The 19,364-nt window shown below is 39.4% G+C and overlaps 1 protein-coding gene across 1 annotated transcript in view; it reads right to left on the bottom strand.

Annotated features, from left to right (window-relative positions):
• Nucleotides 1-19,364, bottom strand: part of TRIM37 (tripartite motif containing 37) — a 133,122-nt gene that overhangs the window by 107,595 nt on the left and 6,163 nt on the right. Inside the window, exons 3-5 of the mRNA XM_011953774.1 lie at nt 9,361-9,401; nt 6,493-6,609; nt 1,876-1,963 (exon numbers count right to left, since the gene is read on the bottom strand). Of these exons, the coding sequence (XP_011809164.1) occupies nt 1,876-1,963; nt 6,493-6,609; nt 9,361-9,401 (246 nt within the window). The remainder of the gene's footprint in view (nt 1-1,875; nt 1,964-6,492; nt 6,610-9,360; nt 9,402-19,364) is intronic.

The following is a 19,364-nucleotide window of genomic DNA, read 5'->3' as shown; positions in this document are numbered from 1 at the left end:
TCCCAGCTACTCAGGAGGCTGAGGCTGGAGAACCACTTGAACTCAGGAGGCGGAGGTAGGAGTGAGCTGAGATCATGCCACTGCACTCCAGCCTGGGTGACAGAGTGAGACTCTGTCTCGAAAAGACAAAACAAAGCAAATAATAATAATTCTCCATCTTCCCTCTCCCATCTTATTTGTCTTAATCCTACTCATCTTTTGCAGCTTAGCTCAGATTTACAGGATCAGCTGCTATAGTTATGCATCCTCATCAGCTCTCTGTATTTATTCCTCCAATTTATCACACCAATTAAATATGTAATTAATTGTTTGATATGTTCATCACCAAATCCCTAGTCTTTACCACTGCTGAATGAATTAGAAAGACACTCGAAGAAAAAGCCCAGGATACAAAATTAACAAAAGCAATGAACCCATTTTCCATCCCACAGAATTACTACAGAGATAGAAGGGTAGTTCTGTAGTAACCTCACAAATTCAGTTGCATTCAACTCAAAGAACAATTTTTATAGCTAACTACTTAAAAATAATTTTGATTGGTAACCAGAATTATTAAATTTTTAATATAAGAAGCCTCCTATAAGTTCTTACTAGAATTGTCTTATTTAGCCAAAGTATCCCATTATTGTCTCCAAAAAAGATGTAGATTTTTACATGTTCACTTTAAGTATAGAAAAAAAGTCTCTACTTATTCTCTTACAAAACCTATGTATTTAAAGTATTAAATGTAAGAACTTCTTAATTTTTTCTAGTCAGCGCATTAATATTCAAATTCTCACAGAAAGCTCTCTGAATTGAGTTCTACTCAACCAATCTGGCCTGTCACTTTCTCGGTAAAACATACTGACTGATGTCCACAGAATTATCAATTCTCATGGCAACTCTAGATACCTACCCATTTCCATTTCCCCCATCACTTATTTTTCCTCACTAAGAATCTATTGTATTTATTCTCAACCTATTTATGCCAACTGTACTTAATATTATAAGGAGATCATTTAATTAAGTATTCAGAGGCCAGGCACGGTGGCTCACGCCTGTAATCCCAGCACTTTGGGAGGCTGAGGCAGGTGGATCACCTGAGGTCGGGAGTTCAAGACCAGCCTGACCAACATGGAGAAACCCTGTCTCTACTGAAAATACAAAATTAGCCAGGCGTGGTGGTGGCGCATGCCTGTAATCCCAGCTACTAGGGAGGCTGAGGCAGGAGAATCACTTGAACCCAGGAGGCAAAGGTTGTGGTGAGTGGAGATCCCACCATTGCACTCCAGCCTCGGCAATGAGTGCGAAATTTTTTCTCAAGGAAAAAAAAAAAAGTATTCAGTAAACAACAGAACATGACTTTAAAATAAAAAAGCTGCTTCTAAGAAAACTAACTTCAATGCTTCAAGCTCAATAATGGCAGACTGTCTTTAAAAACTGCTCTTGAATTCAATTGGAAAAAAGAATCTAAAAAACAAAAAATAATTATAAGATCTAGATATGTGCATTCATGTTGTTTCACAAGTGTCTAAGTTCTTGCTCCGTTTTAAAGGAACTAAAATTGGAAACCCTGGCCAGTACATCGATCAACTGACCTTTAATGAAAAAAGTGACCTGGATCCTACAACAAAAAGATTTGCAAATGAATAGAGGATATGTTGCATAGGTGTTAGAGGTTAAAATATTTATGTAAGGGGTCCATGTCCTACATTAAACCGCACAAACAAGATTCTCTGCAATAAAAGTACAATACCTTTAATAAAGCATCTATAGAGCAGATACATTTTAATTTTCATTCTACGAGAGCATAATGACACTATTTTCTATCTGAATAAGTATTTCAGTGCCTTCTAGTCTCTAACTAAAAAGAAATACTGAATTTGTTCTGCTCACCATTCCTCCCCAAAGTGCACACTGATGGCAGATACACTTCTTACAAGTCCAGCAAAATACACTAAGTTTTTCATGGTGATTTTCACATCTATACATTATGAAAAGAAAATAAAGTTATAAATTAAATAAAATTGGAACATTATCACCTCCACAAATTCTTAAGCTTGAGCAAACAGGTCAATTTTAAATGATTATGTCTCAAGAAACAGTATAAAATGTACTCCATGGCTTCTGTAAAGTAAGCTAAAGAAGTGTATGTGGACAATTTTTTTAAAGTACTGTTTTCATTGATCTGGACTTTATAATCACATGCAAAATACAGATTTGCTTCTTAAAGACAACATATATATTGCATCATTTCCAAGCAGCACTACAGATGATAAATTCTATTGTACTACTACATTTTGGGCATGTGCTTAATAATATTGATTATGCATTTATACCTACATGAGCATGCACACGTACTTTTCCTACATGTGGTCAATGATAACAATAATCAAGACACATGATTAACTGCACGATTTAATACTAGACCCTCATGGAAAACGAACAACTCAATTTTAAACTTTCTTTTAAACTGGATATTCACATGAAAAACAATAAAATTAGACTCTGTTATAGACTGACTATGTTCCCCCTCAAATTCATAGGGTAAAGCCTTAACCCCCAGTGTGAATGTATTTGCTGACAGAGCCTTTAAGAAGGTAATTAAGGTTAAGTAAGGATCATAAGGGCAGGACCCAAATCCAACAGCACTGGTGTCCTTCACAAGAGGAGGAGACACCAGGCGTGCACATGCACATAGCAAAGATCATGTGAGGACAGAGCTAGGTGGTGGCCATCTACAAGTCAGGGAGAAAGGGAGGCTTCACCAGAAACCAACACTGCCAGCATTTAATCTGGGACTTTACACCTATCAGAACTGTGAGAAAATAAATTTCTATTGTTTAAGCTACTCAGCAGTATTGTTATAGAAGACCTAGCAGACTAACACAGACCCTTACTTTACACCATATACACAAATAAACTACAGGCCAGGTGTGGTGGTGGCTCATGCCTGTAATCCCAGCACTTTGGGAGGCAAAGGCGGGTGGATCACTTGAGGCCAGGAGTTTGAGACCAGCCTGGCCAAAATAGTGAAAACTCCTTCTCTACTAGAAACACAAAAAATTACCTGGGCGTGGTGGTGCACGCCTGTAATCCCAGCTACACAGAAGGCTGAGGCACGAGAATCGCTTGAACCCGGGAGGCAGAGGTTGCAGTGAGCTGATAATCACACCACTGCACTCCAGCCTGGGCAACAGCGCAAGAGTCTGCCTCAAAAAAAAAAAAAAAAAAAAAGAGAGAGAGAGAAAAGAATGAAGGTTTAATATCCAGAATATATAAGTAACACCTATAATTCAACAAATAAATTTTAAAAACTCCCATTTAAACATGAGCAAAAGATCTCCAGTAAGCATATGAAAAGGTGCTCATCACTACTAATCATTACAGAAATGTGAATCCTAACCTCATACCATATTAGGATGGTTGCTATAAAAAAAAAAAAAAAAGAGCAAGTGTTGGCCAGGATGTGGAGGAAGTGGAACACTTGTGCACTGTCGGTGGGACTGTAAAATGGTACAGTCACTATGGAAAATAGTATGGAGATTCCTGAAAAATTTAAATTAAAAATAGAATTACCACATGATCTAGCAATGCTACTTCTGATTATATAACCAAAAGAACTGAAAACAGAGTCTCAAAGACATGAACATCCATGTTCATAGCAGCATTATTCACTACAGCCCAAAGGTGGAAGCAACGCCATTTTCACTGACAGATGAATGGATAAACAAAATGTGACATATACATACAATATAATATTACTCAGCCTTAAAAAGGTAGGAAATTTTGACACATGGATGAACTTTGAGGACATTATGCTAAGTAAAATAAGCCAGTTACAAAAAGATAGGTACTGTACGGTTTTACTTATATGCGGTATCTAGAGTACTCAAACTGATAGAAACAGAAAGTACACCCGGGCGCGGTGGCTCAAGCCTGTAATCCCAGCACTTTGGGAGGCTGAGGCGGGTGGATCACGAGGTCAGGAGATTGAGACCATCCTGGCTAACCCGGTGAAACCCCGTCTCTACTAAAAAGTACAAAAAACTAGCCGGGCGAGGTGGCGGGCGCCTATAGTCCCAGCTACTCGGGAGGCTGAGGCAGGAGAATGGCGTGAACCCGAAAGGCGGAGCTTGCAGTGAGCTGAGATCCAGCCACTATACTCCAGTTTGGGCGACAGAGCGAGCCTTCATCTCAAAAAAAAAAAAAGAAACAGAAAGTACAATGGTGGCTGCCAGGGGCTGGTGGGAAGAGGCAATGGGGAGTGGTTTAATGGGTACAGTTTCAGATTTGCAAGTTTAAAAAGTTCTGGAGATTGGTTGAACATGTGAACATGCTTAACATAACTGAACTGTACATTTAAAAATGATTAAGATGGTAATTTTATGTATATTTTACCATAATTAAAATGTTTTAAGTATTCTCTTGTTTATAAAGTAGACACACTCTTGCAATTTTTTTTTTTGAGACGGAGTCCAGCTCTGTCATCCAGGCTGGAATGCAGTGGCGCGATCTTGGCCCACTACAACCTACACCTTCTGGGTTCAAGCAATTCTTGCTGCCTCAGCCTCCCAAGTAGCTGGGATTACAGGCGCCCACCACCACGCTCAGCTATTTTTTGTATTCTTAGTATAGACAGGGTTTCACCATGTTGGCCAGGCTGGTCTCGAACTCCTGACCTTAGGTGATCCACCTACCTCGGTCTCCCAAAGTGCTGGGATTACAAGCATGAGCCACTGCGCCTGACCCACTCACGCATTTTTAAAAAAGCATTTCATTGATGAAGGACACCGATCTTAGAGAAAATACTTACATAGGTTTATATTTTATATTTCTAATTCATAAGTAATCAGAATATCAAATGGGAAATTAATAAAGGTTAGAAAAAATTTATCAGATACTGTTTGGAAGCTCACTTAGCAAGACTTCCAAAATACCACATTTATAATATAGCTTTTACAATATAGAAAATTTGCCAAAACTCCACTTAATCAACAGCCTGTATTCACCTGCAAAAAGGGAAGGCCAGTAGGCATCAAACAGCAAATAAGAAAGACTAGCAGGTTAGCAAACTGTAGCAGTCCATTCCTTTTGAGAGGCTCTAATAGAACAGGCCCAACAAGAGGTAAAAGGTCTTTCCAAATAGTAACACCCACCACTTCAGAGGAAAAACACCTAAGTGTTCACCTAAGAAACGTGTTATTATATAGAAAAGAAATTAAATAACTACTTTTGGTGAGACCTCCACAATGCTACAAATGACAGAATTCCTTAAAAGTTCAGTTAAACTGAATAGTAGCCTTTTAGTTTTAGTTTTTTGTTTTTTTTTTTGGGCGATGAAGTCTTGTTCTGTCACCTAGGCTGGAGTGCAATGACACCATCTCAGCTCACTACAACCTATGCCTCCTGGGCTCAAGTGATTCTCCTGCCTCAGCCTGCCCAGTAGCTGGGATTACAGGTGTCCACCACCACACCCAGCTAATTTTTGTATTTTTAGTAGGGACGGGGTTCTCCATGTTGGCCAGGCTGGTCTTGAACTCCTGACCTCAGGTAATCCACCCGTCTCGGCTTCCCAAAGTGCTGGGATTATAGGCATGAGCCACCACACTCGCCCAAATAATAGGTTTTAATTCTGATTACGCATTAATGTGTTATACTACCATAATTAAGCCTCTTTTTTTTTTCTTTTTCTTTTTTTAAGAGATGGGGGTCTTGCTATGTTACCTAAGCCATCCTCTGGGCTCAAGAGATCCTCCTGCCTGAGCCTCCCAAGTAGCTGAGACTATAGGTGCACACCACCATGCCCTGTTCTCTTATTTCTATGGTTCTAGTTCCTCAGTATAATGAAGAAACAGGTAAAATTGTTTCTAATGACCTGTGAGGTTTCAACCTCTTGCTTTACCATGTTGTGACTCTACAGAAAGTGACCAGGTTTTATTTCTAAACATTCAAGGGTCCTGGAATCTCACCTAATTCAAGTTATTTTATTATTGCTGGACAGTGAAGCCTTACAATTAACCATGTTGTAGCTTCTTCATCTATAAAAACAAATCACTGCCACGTCATTCTTTCCTTTCTTTATCTGCTCCCTATAACAACTCTCCAGATATGTTCAAAATTCTTCAATCATGGAACATAAGACCATTTATTCATTCTTGTCCCTCAAATGACTTAACACAGTATTATCACTGTGTCCCCATTAAACAGTTAACAGAAATCATGTCTCATTTACCTCTGTGTGCCTATCATCTAGCAAAGCACTTTCTGTATGGGGGGAGGGGAGGGCAAGGAGTGTCTGTGTATATACATGGCATGAAATAACCGTTGTTAAATAAACATAATAAGAATATGTTACTTAACAGCAACAGCACATGATTGAAAGAATTAAAAACTTAAGAAATTTAACACTACTTATTCATAAATAACTAAATGGCAACTACCAATATAGTGTCATTAAACAACACAAAGGCAAAATCCATTCCATATTGAACAAAGAAATTGAGGACATACTTGTCCTTTTCATTTTCTTCATGTTTGGTGAGACTGCAGAGTTGAAGAGTATCAAGCTGTTGTGTTACTTCTTCTGCCCAACGACAATTTACTAGTTCTCGTAGCTGGAGTGGAGCACTGGGGAGAAAATCCATACACATACACTAATTCATGAATTTCAGATTATTTTATAAAATAAACACATCTCTCAATATAGAGAGCACAATAATACTCATACCATAACACTATTTTTTTTTAAGAGAGAGAGTTTCACTCTATGACCCAGGGTGGAATGCAGTGGCATGCATGATCATGGTTCACTGCAGCCTTGACCTCCTGGGCTCAAGCGATCCTCCTGCCTCAGCCTCCTGAGTGGCTGGGACTACAGCAGCACACCATCAAATTCAGGTAATTTAAAAATTTTTTGTAAAGACAGGGATCTCGCTATATTTCCCAGGCTGGTCTTGAACTCCTGGCCTCCAGTGATCCTCCCAAAGTACTGGGATTACAGGTATGAGCCACTACCTGGCCCTATAACACTATTAAAACTAAAAAAAAAAAAAAAAAAAAAGAAAAAAGAAAAAGACACAATGAAAAATACTCTTTGCAACTTATTTTCACCATATTAACACGTCATTTACAAAAACAAACAAAAACATGATTCAGAATATGGACTGAATTCTCAACTTCTGAGTCTAACGCTGTACTGTTGGCATGGTGGCTCATGCCTGTAATCCCAGCAACTTGGGAGGCTGAGGCAGGTAGACTGCTTGAACTGAGGTGTTCGAGACCAGCCTGGACAACATGATGAAACCCTGTCTCTACAAAAAATTAGCCAAGCGTGGTGGCATGTGCCTATAGTCCCAGCTACCCGTGAAGCTGAGGTAGGAGGACCACCTGAGCCAGGGAGATTGAGGATGCAGTGAGCCAAGATTGTGCCACTGCACCCCAGCCTGGAGAAAGAGATCGACAACCACACGTAGCTAGTGGCTACCATATTGGACAGTGCAGACATAGAACACTTTCATCATTATAAAAAGTTCTACCTGATAGTGCTGGTCTTATAAGATAATATAAGACAGGTGGGACCAGGCACACTGGTTCACACCTACAATCCTAGCACTTTGGGAGGTCAAGGTGGTAGGATCCCTTGAGCCCAGGAAGTCAAGACCAGTTTGGCAAACACAGTTTGACATCTCATCTCTACAAAAAATAAACAAAATTAGCTTGGCATGGTAGCACACACCAGTGGTCCCAGTTAGGAGGGAGGCTGAGGTAGGAGGATCACCTGAGCCCAGGAGGTCGAGGTTGCAGTGAGCTGAGATCGCGCCACTGCACTCCAGCCTGGACAACAGAGCGAGACCCTGTCTCAAAAAAATAAAAAGTAAAGAAAAGTGAATACAAAACGAAAAAACGGGCAACAGATGGCACTCCAGCATTATTTTTTGAAACCAAAAGTAGAGATAACCTAAATGTCTCTCAATATGGGGATAAATAAATCAAGATATAGTCATAACATTGATTAGTCACTTTTAAAAAAAATGACTTATATATACATACCATCAAGAAAAGATACCTACCATATTTTACATGAAAAAGCAAACTGCAAAATAATATCATATCATTGGGACATTTTAAGAAAAAGCATATGGGAATCACATACGCATGTATTTAAATATAGGCACAATTATACTGGATTAGGGCATTACAAAATACATGCACAAAAAACAGTCTAGAAGAATAGATACCAAACCCAACAATTTCTTTTGCAAGTTGTTATTAAGTGAGAAGACAGGGCAGGGAGTATCAGAATCAGAAGCCTTTTTATTTTATATTTATCTCTACCATATGGATTTTTTTTTTTTTTTTTTTGAGACAGACTCTCGCTCTGTCACTCAGGCTGGAGTACAATGGCACGACGTTGGCTCAAGTGCAGCAGTGCGATCTCAGCTCACTCCAACCTCCACCTCCTAGGTTCAAGTGATTCTCACATTTCAGCCTCCTGAGTAGCTGGGACTATAGGTGCGTGCCACCACGCCCGGCTGATTTTTGTATTTTTAGTAGAGACAAGGTTTCACTATGTTGGCCAGGCTGGTCTCGAATTCCCGACCTCAGGTTATCCAGCCACCTTGGCCTCCCAAAGTGCTGGGATTACAGGTGTGAGCCACTGTGCCCGGCCAAACTATCTGGATTTTTTAAACCAGAAACATTAAAATTTTTTGCTTAATTATAAAAGATAAGTTATGGCCTAACTATCTGGATTTTTTAACCAGAAACATGAAAAATGTGTTGCTTAATTATGAAAGGTAAATTAAAAACTTACACAAGTATTTTCTGAGAGAGGCAGAGTACAACATAGTAAACATAATTTTTTTTTTTTTTTTTTTTTTTTTTGAGACAGACTCTCGCTCTGTCACTCAGGCTGGAGTACAATGGCACGACGTTGGCTCAAGTGCAGCAGTGCGATCTCAGCTCACTCCAACCTCCACCTCCTAGGTTCAAGTGATTCTCACATTTCAGCCTCCTGAGTAGCTGGGACTATAGGTGCGTGCCACCACGCCCGGCTGATTTTTGTATTTTTAATAGAGACGGGGTTTCACCATGTTAGCCAGGATGGTCTCGATCTCCTGACCTCGTGATCTGCCCATCTCGGCCTCCCAAAGTGCTGGGATTACAGGCTTGAGCCACCGTGCCCGGCCAAACATAATTTTAAGTCACACGAATTAGTCCCTGCATTTCTTTTTCTAGTCAGATTGCTTATTTCTACTCAACTATCTTCAAGAAGAAGAGAAATGGGCTGACTGCAGGAAAACTGCCTTTATGAATCCCAAGGCACATTCTGACCTTACTATTTTGCAAATTCACAAATAATCATAGCAAAACACTTACCGGCAATGAGGACATTGAGCTCTCTGCTCTGTCAGCCAGCGCTAAGGGGTCAAAAGATTAGATTTTGATTAGAAAACACCATTACTTTATTTACATATATATATATATAAAATAATACAAATCTAATGAGTTTTAAGCACTCTCTAGTGCTTAATTTTAGAGATACTTACAGAAATAACAGGCAATCTACTGTCTCCTTCACACTGTCATCCTCATAGGGATAAACTTTTAAAGGGACAGAACTCAATGCAAAATAGCTGTTAAAAGGCTACTCTCACACAGGAAAAGGAACGATTCCAGGACTAGCTGATTCTCAAAGGGAACGTGTATATAATCTTACTGTTGCCTTATAATAATGACTGCCTCCTTTGCACTCAAAAATAAACCGACTTATTTCTATCTAGTTTACTACTGAATTTATTTTTTGAAAAGCTAATTCAAAAAAAGGGAAGCTAATTCTGAGTTACATACATTATAGACATGTAAATTAAACCTAAAAAAATGAATAAGCAATAGAGCACAACTTTTAAGTCTTAAAACAGTTTCATAGGGCCAGGCGCGGTGTCTCATGCCTGTAATCCCAGCACTTTGGGAGGCGAAGCTGGGCAGATCGCCTGAGGTCAGCAGATGGAGACCAGCCTGGCCAACATGGTGAAACCCTGTCTCTACTAAAAATACAAAAATTAGCCAGGAATGGTGGCAGGCGCCTGTAATCCCAGCTACTCAGGAGGCTGAGGCAGGAGAATCGCTTGAACCAGGGAGGCGGAGGTTGCAGTGAGCTGAGATCCTGCCACTGCACTCTAGCCTGGGCAACAGAGAAAGACTCTGTCTCAAAACAAAACAAAAAATACGGTTTCATAGTTCAGTAATTGAAGCTTCTAGATATCTTGGTTTCCTCATAATTACAAAAAGGTTTTAGAAGAGAATAATGTCTCTACTAAACCAAAAATTATATTAATAATTTATTAGGAAACTGAGAGCAATCTTACACCATATGGAAGGAGATGTTAAGATTTTCTGACTAGTTTTCAGGAAACAACAGGTTTATAATAAAAAAAAAACTTTATGTTTTAGTTGTCTGATAAATAGGTTCAGAGGTAAATAACTATGATCCTACACCAACGTACTCCCAATATCTGTTATTTGTTTATCTCTTTCTACTTTTTAAAATGAACATGAGCTTTAACTTGATGCCAAATAATTAATTTAGAAATAAAATTCCCAAGGAAACCTTAAAGGACAGTAAAAGACTTAAAATGATAGGAAGCAAGGTACTTCAGAGCAAAGAAAGCTGAAAGTAAAAGCATACAAAGCACGCCTGTAATCCCAGCACTTTGGGAGGCTGAGGTGGGCAGATCATGAGGTCAGGAGTTTTCGAGACTAGCCTGGCCAACATAGTGAAATCTCGTCTCTACTAAAAATACAAATTTAGCCAGGTGTGGTGGTGCAAGCCTGTAGCCCCAGCTACTTGGGAGGCTGAGGCAGGAGAATTGCTTGAACCAGGAGGTAGAGGCTGCAGGGCGCCGAGATCGCGCCACTGCACCGTAAAGCCTGGGTGACAGAGCGTGACTTGGTCTCAAAAAATAAAAACAAAAATAAAGTAAAAATCCTACGGAAAAGGATTCCTCCATTCTTAATAACCTTGAACATTATTATTACCTTGATCTCTAGGCAAAAACGAAATCTGGGTCAGGTTTCTTCCCCTGAAACAATGACATGACCATGCCACTCTTCTGTTAAAGTCATAGCTCCTCTCCAGAACCGGTCTCATGAACTCCTCTCCAGAATTGGTCTCATAAACTCCTTTCCAGAACTGGCCCTATGACCCAGCAAGGTTATGTCTTTACATGTTTCCTCTCTCTGCCTAAGATATTCTTCAAAACCTTTCTTCATCTGGGTTACTCCTACTCATTATTTAGATTTCAGTTCATAAGCTGCTTTCTCCAAAAAGTGTTCCCTGACACTCTGCAGACTATTTTAGATACAATTGCCATGCTCTGCCACAGCAACCTATACTTCCCCCTTCAGAAACGTTATTATGACAACTTATTTGTTGATTTCTCTGTCCTGCTAGATTATAAACCTTACAAAGACTAGGACTATGATAGGGAGTAACCAAATCATATGTTTAAATGTCCCCCTCCCTCCCAGTCAAAACAGGCTCACTGCTGCACTATGTAACACTGTTGACATATCTGTGCATTTGCTTATATTGGCCCTCCCTCCATGTCCTGTCTCTGGATCATGGAAATGTCACTGGATCAAGTCCATAAAATTTCCTGCCTTTCCCAGGCTACATTGCGCTTTACATTCTCTGAATATTTGTGGCATATTTATCTTGTATTCCACAATCTAATTTATTTATTTACTTATTTTTTGAGACAGAGTCTCACTCCCTCACCCAGGCTCAAGTGCAGTGGTGCCATCTCAACTCACTGCAACCTCTGCCTCCCAGGTTCAAGCAATTCTCGTGCCTCAGCCTCCGAGTAGCTGGGATTACAGGCGTGCATCGCCGCACCCAGATGGGTTTCTGCATTTTTGTTAGAGACAGGGTTTTCCTATGTTGGCTAGGCTGGTCTCCAGCTCTGACCTCAAGTGATCCGCCCACCTGAGCCTCCCAAAGTGCTGGGATTATAGGCATACAGGGATGAGATTACTCAGCCTCCACAATCTAATTTAATTACAAAATAAATATGACAATGTTAATACTCTGAGAAAAGCAATGTTTCTCTCAAACCAAAACCAACCAACCAGTGGTACAATATTAATGCATAATGTTAAATATGTTTAGAGTATTTCCCCTCATTCAATTTAAAAATTATAAACATAAAATAAAATTAAAATTAAAAATTATTTTCTCTCCATCATTAAACTGGAAGAATCACAATCTTTAGATCTGTGTCTGATTCCCAGCTCTGGCACTTACGGACCACATGACATTGGACAAGTGACTGAGCTCGTCTCCTCACATGCAACAAGAGAATCAACATACCTACCCTGCAAAACTGCTGTAACGGTTAGAGAAGCTGTTAGCAATAAATACTAAGTATATAAGATAATCTTTAAAAAAATGGCTGCTAACATTTATAGTTCAATTACTACTGGATGTGAGGAAAAAGGACGATTAAAGTGAACTAGGTTTTTGGATAAAAAACTAGGTTCCTGACTGGAAAAGAAACAGATTTGGCATGGAAAAAATAAAAAAACACCTCTTATAGAGATAATATATTTGAAATGCATACTACAAGTCCAAATGAGGGTAGTTAGATACTAGAGCCAAGAAAAAGGCCAGGACTGAAAAGATAAAGTTGTGAAGTATAAGTCTAGAGGTAGTCTTAAAAGTCATGGACCAGTTGAATGTGGTGGCTTACACCTTTAATCCCAGCACTTTGGCAGGCCAAGGTGGCAGGATTGCTTAAGGCCAGGAAGTCCAGACCAGTCTAGGTCACACAGCAAGATAGCATCTCTACAATAAACTTAAAAATTAGCCAGGCATGGTGGGCATGCCTGTAGTCCCAGCTACTCCTGAGGAGGCTGAGGTGGGAGGATCAATTGAATCCAGAGGTCGGGGCTGCAGTGAGCCATGATGATGCCACTGTCTCTAGCCTGGATAACAGAGCAAGACTCAGTCTCTTTAAAAAAAAAAAAAAAAAAAAAATCCATAGACCATGAAGTTACTAGGAGGATGGTATAGCTATTACGGCAAAAATACCAAAAAAGATAATGTTTCAAGAAAAATAGATAAAGTAATTTGTGTTGATGCTCTGAGAAGGAAAGATAAGGCCAATGAAATGTTCACTGGATTTAGCAAAATTGAGTCTACACCCTGCAGGAGCTATGTGAGTAGTGTGGAAGGAATTAAAATCAAGTTAGAATGGGCTGAAGGGTAAGTAGACAGCGAGGTTGCAGAGATATGGAGTGGAAAACACTCATTTAAATAGTTTTAGCTATAAGAGAAAACAGGCAGTAAATAGGAAATTTGTTAACAAAGAACCTTTATTCCCAAATAGCTCAAAATTGCAAGGAAACTAGGAGGCAGATTACAGAGGATCTCAGATGCCTTGTGAAAGCATACAAAATTTCCTACATCCCCTAATGTATTGTTTGAGGCAAACTACATATACATACAAAAACATGCTAAATACTGTCTGGGTTTTTGTTTTTGAGACAAGTCACACTCTGTTGCTCACGCAGGAGTGCAGTGGCCCAAACACAGCTCACTGCAGCCTCAACCTCTTGGTCTCAAGAGGTCCTCCCACCTGACCCTCAGAAGTAGCTGGGGCTACAGATGTGCCCACTACATCCAGCTAATTTTTTAATTTTTGCAGAGATGGGATCCTGCCATGTTGTTCAGGCTGGTCTTGAAGTCCTGGGCTCAAACAATCCTCCGCCTTTGGCCTCCCAAAGTGCTTGGACTATAGGGATGAGCCACGGCGCCCAACCTAAAATAGTTTCTTACAAACATCTATACCACTAAACTACAACCAAAGTCCACTTCTTATGGTGTGTCTACCAGAGAAAGGGAAAAGCAGTCCCTTTGTTCATCTCCAAAAACTTGTAAGAATGAGTAATTATCATAAAGATTGTATATATTAATTATCTAGTATACAGAACTAAATAAGCCAGATGGTAAATAAAATTACTGTTAGTGTAACAGCAGACCAAAAAGAGAGAGTTTTAAAAAAAACATCAGCCGGGCATGGTGGCTCACGCCTGTAATCCCAACACTTTGGGAGGCCGAGGTGGGTGGATCACCTGGGGTCTGGAGTTCGAGACCAGCCTGGGAAACATGGTGAAACCCCAACTCTACTAAAAATATAAAAATTAGTCGGGCATGGTGGTGGTTGCCTGCAATCCCAGCTACTCGGGAGGCTGAGGCAGGAGAATCGCTTGAACCTGGGAGGCGGAGGTTGCAGTGAGCTGAGATTGTGCCACTGCACTACAGCCTGGCTGACAGTGAGATTCTGTCTCAAAAAAAAAAAAAAAATCAACTTTGTTACAGAAAACAAGCTCTTTGAGAAACATTAATTACAGCAATCATTAAAAATCTTAGATCATGGGTTCATGATTGATTAAATACTACTTCCAACACCTAATCCTGCATTTGAAATTAATTTAAAATACAAATATTTATTAAATTCCTTCCATTTCTTCAGAATATACTCAGAGATATCACTACTGACATGCACTGTGTATCCTCATTCATAATGCTATGTGAAAAATTTTAATGTATATATATTGCTCTGGGAGTTAAAGACATTTACTAGAGAAATTGTGCTAGGTAAATCCTCAACAAAATCCTAATAAAACTAATTCAATAGAATATTTAAAAGACTATACACTGTGGCCAAGTGGGATTTACTCCTAGAATACAAAGATGGTTCAACTATAAAAATCATTCAATGTAATAAACCACTTCATGGAAAACCCCCACTATGATCATCTCAATTATACAGAAAAGGCATCTGACAAAATCCAATATCCTTTCATGACAAAAATACTCAATAGACAGAAATAGAAGGGAACTTCCTCAACTTGATAAAGGCCATATATAAAAACTCATAAAAATCATAGTCAGCGATTCAAAGGCTTTAACTCTTCCCCTTAAGATCAGGAAAAATTCCCCTTAAGATCAGGAAAAAGACAAGGATGCCAGCTTTAACAATCTCTATTCAACATAATACAGGTACTAAAAATTCCAGCCACAGTACTTAGGCAAAATAAAGAAATAAAAAGTATCCTAATTAAAAAAGAAGTGAAATTATCTTTTTGCAGATGACATGATCTTATCTGTAAAAATCCCTAAAGAGTCCACAAAATATTGTTAAAGCTAAGAAATGCAGCAGTTACAGGATACAAAATAAACACACAAAAAACACTGGCATTTCTATAAGCTTGCAATGAACAATCAAAAAAGGAAATTAAGAAAACACATTTGCAACAGCATCAAAAGGAATAAAATGCTTAGGAAAAAAACGAAGCAAGAATTTGAAAGACATACACGGAGGCTGAGTGTGGTGGCTTACACCTATAATCCCAGCACTGGGAGGCCAAGACAAGAGGACTGCTTGAACCCAGGAAGTTGAGGCTGCAGTGAGCCATGATCACATCACTGCACTCCAGCCTGGGTGACAGCAAGATCCTGTCTCAAAAAAATAAAAAAGAAAAAGAAAGAAAGACTTATACATGCAAAACTACAATACACTGCTGAAAGAAGTTAGAGAAGTCCTAAATAAATGGAAAGACACCCATGTTCAAGGATCATAAGATTTAATATTTTTAGGACAGCAATACTACTCAAAGGCATGTACAGAATCAGTGTAATCCCTACTAAAACTCCAATGGTGCTTTTTTATATTGGTACAAAAATGCATTTAAAATTCACATGGAATCTCAAGGGATGCCAAATAGCTAAAACTATCTTGAAAAAGAAAAAGTTGGAGGACTCACACTAATTTCAAAACTTACTACAAAGCTACAGTAATCAAAGCAGTGTGGTACTACCATAAGAACAGAATTAGAGACTAACAGAACAGAATACAGAGGTAGAAATAAACACAAATATTTTATGATTCCATGTATATGAGGTACTTAGAACAGTCAGTGTAAAGATAGAAGGTAGAATAGTGGTTAACGGGGCTAGAGGGAAGAGAATAATGAGAATTTATTGTTTATCAAGTACAGAGTTTCAGTTTGGGATGATGAAAAGGTACTAAAGGTGGATAGTGGTGATGGCTGCCCAACAATGTGAATGTACTTAATGCCACTAAACTGTACTCTTAAAAATACAGTTAAAATCGTAAATGTGACTGAGCCAAGTGGCTCACATCTGTAATCCTAGCACTTGGGAGGCCAAGGCAGGCAGATCACTTGAGCCCAGGAGTCTGAGGCCAACTTGGTCAACAAAGTAAAACCCTGTCTCTACAAAAAATAAAAAAATTAACCAGGCACAATGGCACACACTTGTGGTCCCAGCTACTCAAGAGTGTGAAGCAGGCCAACTGCTCAAGCCCAAGAGATTGAGGCTGCAGTGAGCCATGACTGTGTCACTGAGCTCCAACGTGGGTAACAGAGTGAGACACTGTCTCATTTAAAAAAAAAAAGGGTTAATCTTACATTAGGTATATTTTACCACAATTAAAAAAAAAAAAAAGTTAAACAGAATACCATATGATCTAGCAATTTCACTCCTAGATATATATTCAAAAGAAATGAAAGCAGGAACTCAAACAGATAATTGTTAACAACAGAACTATTAACAATACCCAAAAGGTGAAAACAACCCAAGTGTATATCAAGAGATAAAAATGGATAAATAGGCTGGGCGCGGTGGCTCAATGCCTGTAATCTCAGCACTCTGGGAGGTCAAGGAGGGTGGATCACCAGGTCAAGAGATCAACACCATCCTGGCCAACATGGTGAAACCCCATCTCTACTAAAAACACAAAAATTAGCTGGGTGTGGTGGCACACGCCTGTAGTCCCAGCTACTTAGGAGGCTGAGGCTGGAGACTTGCTTGAACCCGGGAGAGAGGCGGAGGGTGCAGTGAGCCGAGATCGCGCCACTGCACTCCAGCTCCAGCCTGGCGACAGAGCAAGACACTGTCTTAAAAAAAAAAAAAAAAAGGATAAACGAAAGGTGGTATATAGTCATGTGTCACATAAAGATGTATGGGTAAATGATGGACCGCATATACTACAATAGTCTCATAAGATTAGAATGGAGCTGCCCTACATAGGTGTACTATTTTTTATCTTTTATACTGTATTTTTAATATACCTTTTCTATGTTTACTTATGTTTATTTTCTTTTTTCTTTTTTTTTTTAAATGGGTACAGACTTTCTGTTTGGGGTGATGAAAGGTTCTGGAAACAGTGATATGGTTGTACAACATCATGGATGTAATTAAAGACACTGAACTGTACCCTTAAATATGGGTAAAATGGAAATTTTGTTATATTTATTTAGCACAAAATGGGGGGCACTGAACAGACCCCTTACCAAAGACAACATATAGATGGTAAATAACTCCTGGAAAAGATGCTAACATCATTACTCAACAGAGAAACGCTAACTAAAACAAGGAGATACCTCTAAGAATGGCCACATACCCCGAGAATGGCTAAAATTCACAAAACCGAACATACCAACTGCTAGTATTAATGTGGAGGAATTGAAACTCTCATTCACTGCTGGTGAGAATGTAACTATTTCCTTTTTTTTCTCTGAGACAGAGTTTTGCTCTTGTTGCCCAGGCTGGAGTACAATGGCACGATCTCGGCTCACTGCAACCTCCACCTTCTGGATTCAAGAGATTCTCCTGCCTCAGCCTCCCGAGTAGCTGGGATTACAGGCATGCACCACCACGCCTGGTTAATTTTGTATTTTTATTAGAGACGGGGTTTTCCATGTTGGTCAAGCTGGTCTCGAACTCCCGAATTCAGGTGATCCGCCCCCTTCAGTCTCCCAATCCTTTTTTTAATTTAACCTTCATCCCTCTTCTCCTCTCCCTCTTTTGAAGTTCCTGGTGTCTAGCATTTCCCCCTTTATGTCCATGTATGCTCGTTGTTTAGCTCTCAGATATAAGTATTTTAGAAGATAGCTGGGCAATTTTCAAAATGTTAAACACACATCTACCATATAATCTCTATCCATTCCATTTCTAATTATTTACCCAAGAGAAAAGAAAGCTTCTTGTACACGAATGTTCGCAGCAATTTTCACTGTAATAGCAAAAACTGTAAACATGCCATATGTCCATCAATAGGTGAATGCATAAACAAATTGTGGTAAATACATACAATGGAATACTACTTAGCAATAAAAAGGAATACTACTGATACACACAGTATTTTTGCTGAGTGAAAAAAGCCAGATCCCTAAGAGTATGTATTGTATGATTTTCATTTGTGTAAAATTCCGGAGCATGCAAACTTATCTTTTTCCTCTTTTTCCATCCCCCTTATCTCTGAAGCAAACCTATCTATTGTGACAGAAAGCAGATCAGTGGTTGCCTGGGGACAAGGTAAGCAGAGGGAGGAATTACCAAGAGGCACAAGGAAAGTTTTGGGGATGACAGCTACATTCACTAACTTGGCTGCAGTGATAGTCTCACAAGAGGATATATACGTCAAAACTGTACACTTGGCCAGGCGCAGTGACTCACATCTATAATCCTAGCACTTTGGGAGGCTGAGGTGGGTAGATCACCTGAGGTCAGGAGTTTGAGACCAACCTGACCAACATGGTGAAACCCTGTTTCTGCTAAAAATACAAAATTAGCCAGGCGTGGTGATGCATGCCTATAATCCCAGCTGCTTGGAAGGCTGAGGCAGGAGAATCACTTGAACCCAGGAGATGGAGGTTGCAGTGAGGGGAGATCGCATCATTGCACTCCAGGCTGGGCAACAAGAGCGAAACGCCATCTCAAAAAAACAAAAAAAAAAAGAACAAAACAAACAAAAAACTGTACACTTTAAATATGTGTAGTTTATTGTATGTCAAGTATACCTAATAAAAAATGACTGGCTTGAAAACAAGTAGGCAAACAATATTTGCTGAATGAATGAACAAATGATCAGTGCATTCAGGAACCAAGACAGCCCTAGAAAGAAAGGTCAGAACCAGATCTGGACGGTCTGAACACAAGGCTAACACTCTTGGACTTTATCCTTTATGTAATAAATTTCTGAGGCTTCTGGGGAAAAAAAGACACCAATGAAAAATATTAATATAGCAGCAGGACAGAAAATGGACTGGAAATAAGAAAAGACTCAAACCTGAGAAATCAGATAGAAAGTAATTAAATAATCTAAGCATGAGGTAACCAATGTTCATACTTCTCTATTAGCATGCTAATGATAAAAATAGAAAGGTAAGACAAACATAAGTGAAACCGGGAGATAATAACTAATTGCACTTAAAAATCATTGGTATAGCCCGGGCACGGTGGCTCATGCTAGTAATTCCAGCACTTTGGGAGGCTGAGGTGGGCAGATCATGAG

Source organism: Colobus angolensis, unplaced genomic scaffold, assembly GCF_000951035.1.
Source record: "Colobus angolensis palliatus isolate OR3802 unplaced genomic scaffold, Cang.pa_1.0 Scaffold37, whole genome shotgun sequence".
NCBI lineage: Eukaryota > Metazoa > Chordata > Mammalia > Primates > Cercopithecidae > Colobus > Colobus angolensis.
The sequence above is the reverse complement of the archived record's forward strand: the minus strand, read 5'-3'. Positions and strand labels throughout refer to the sequence as shown.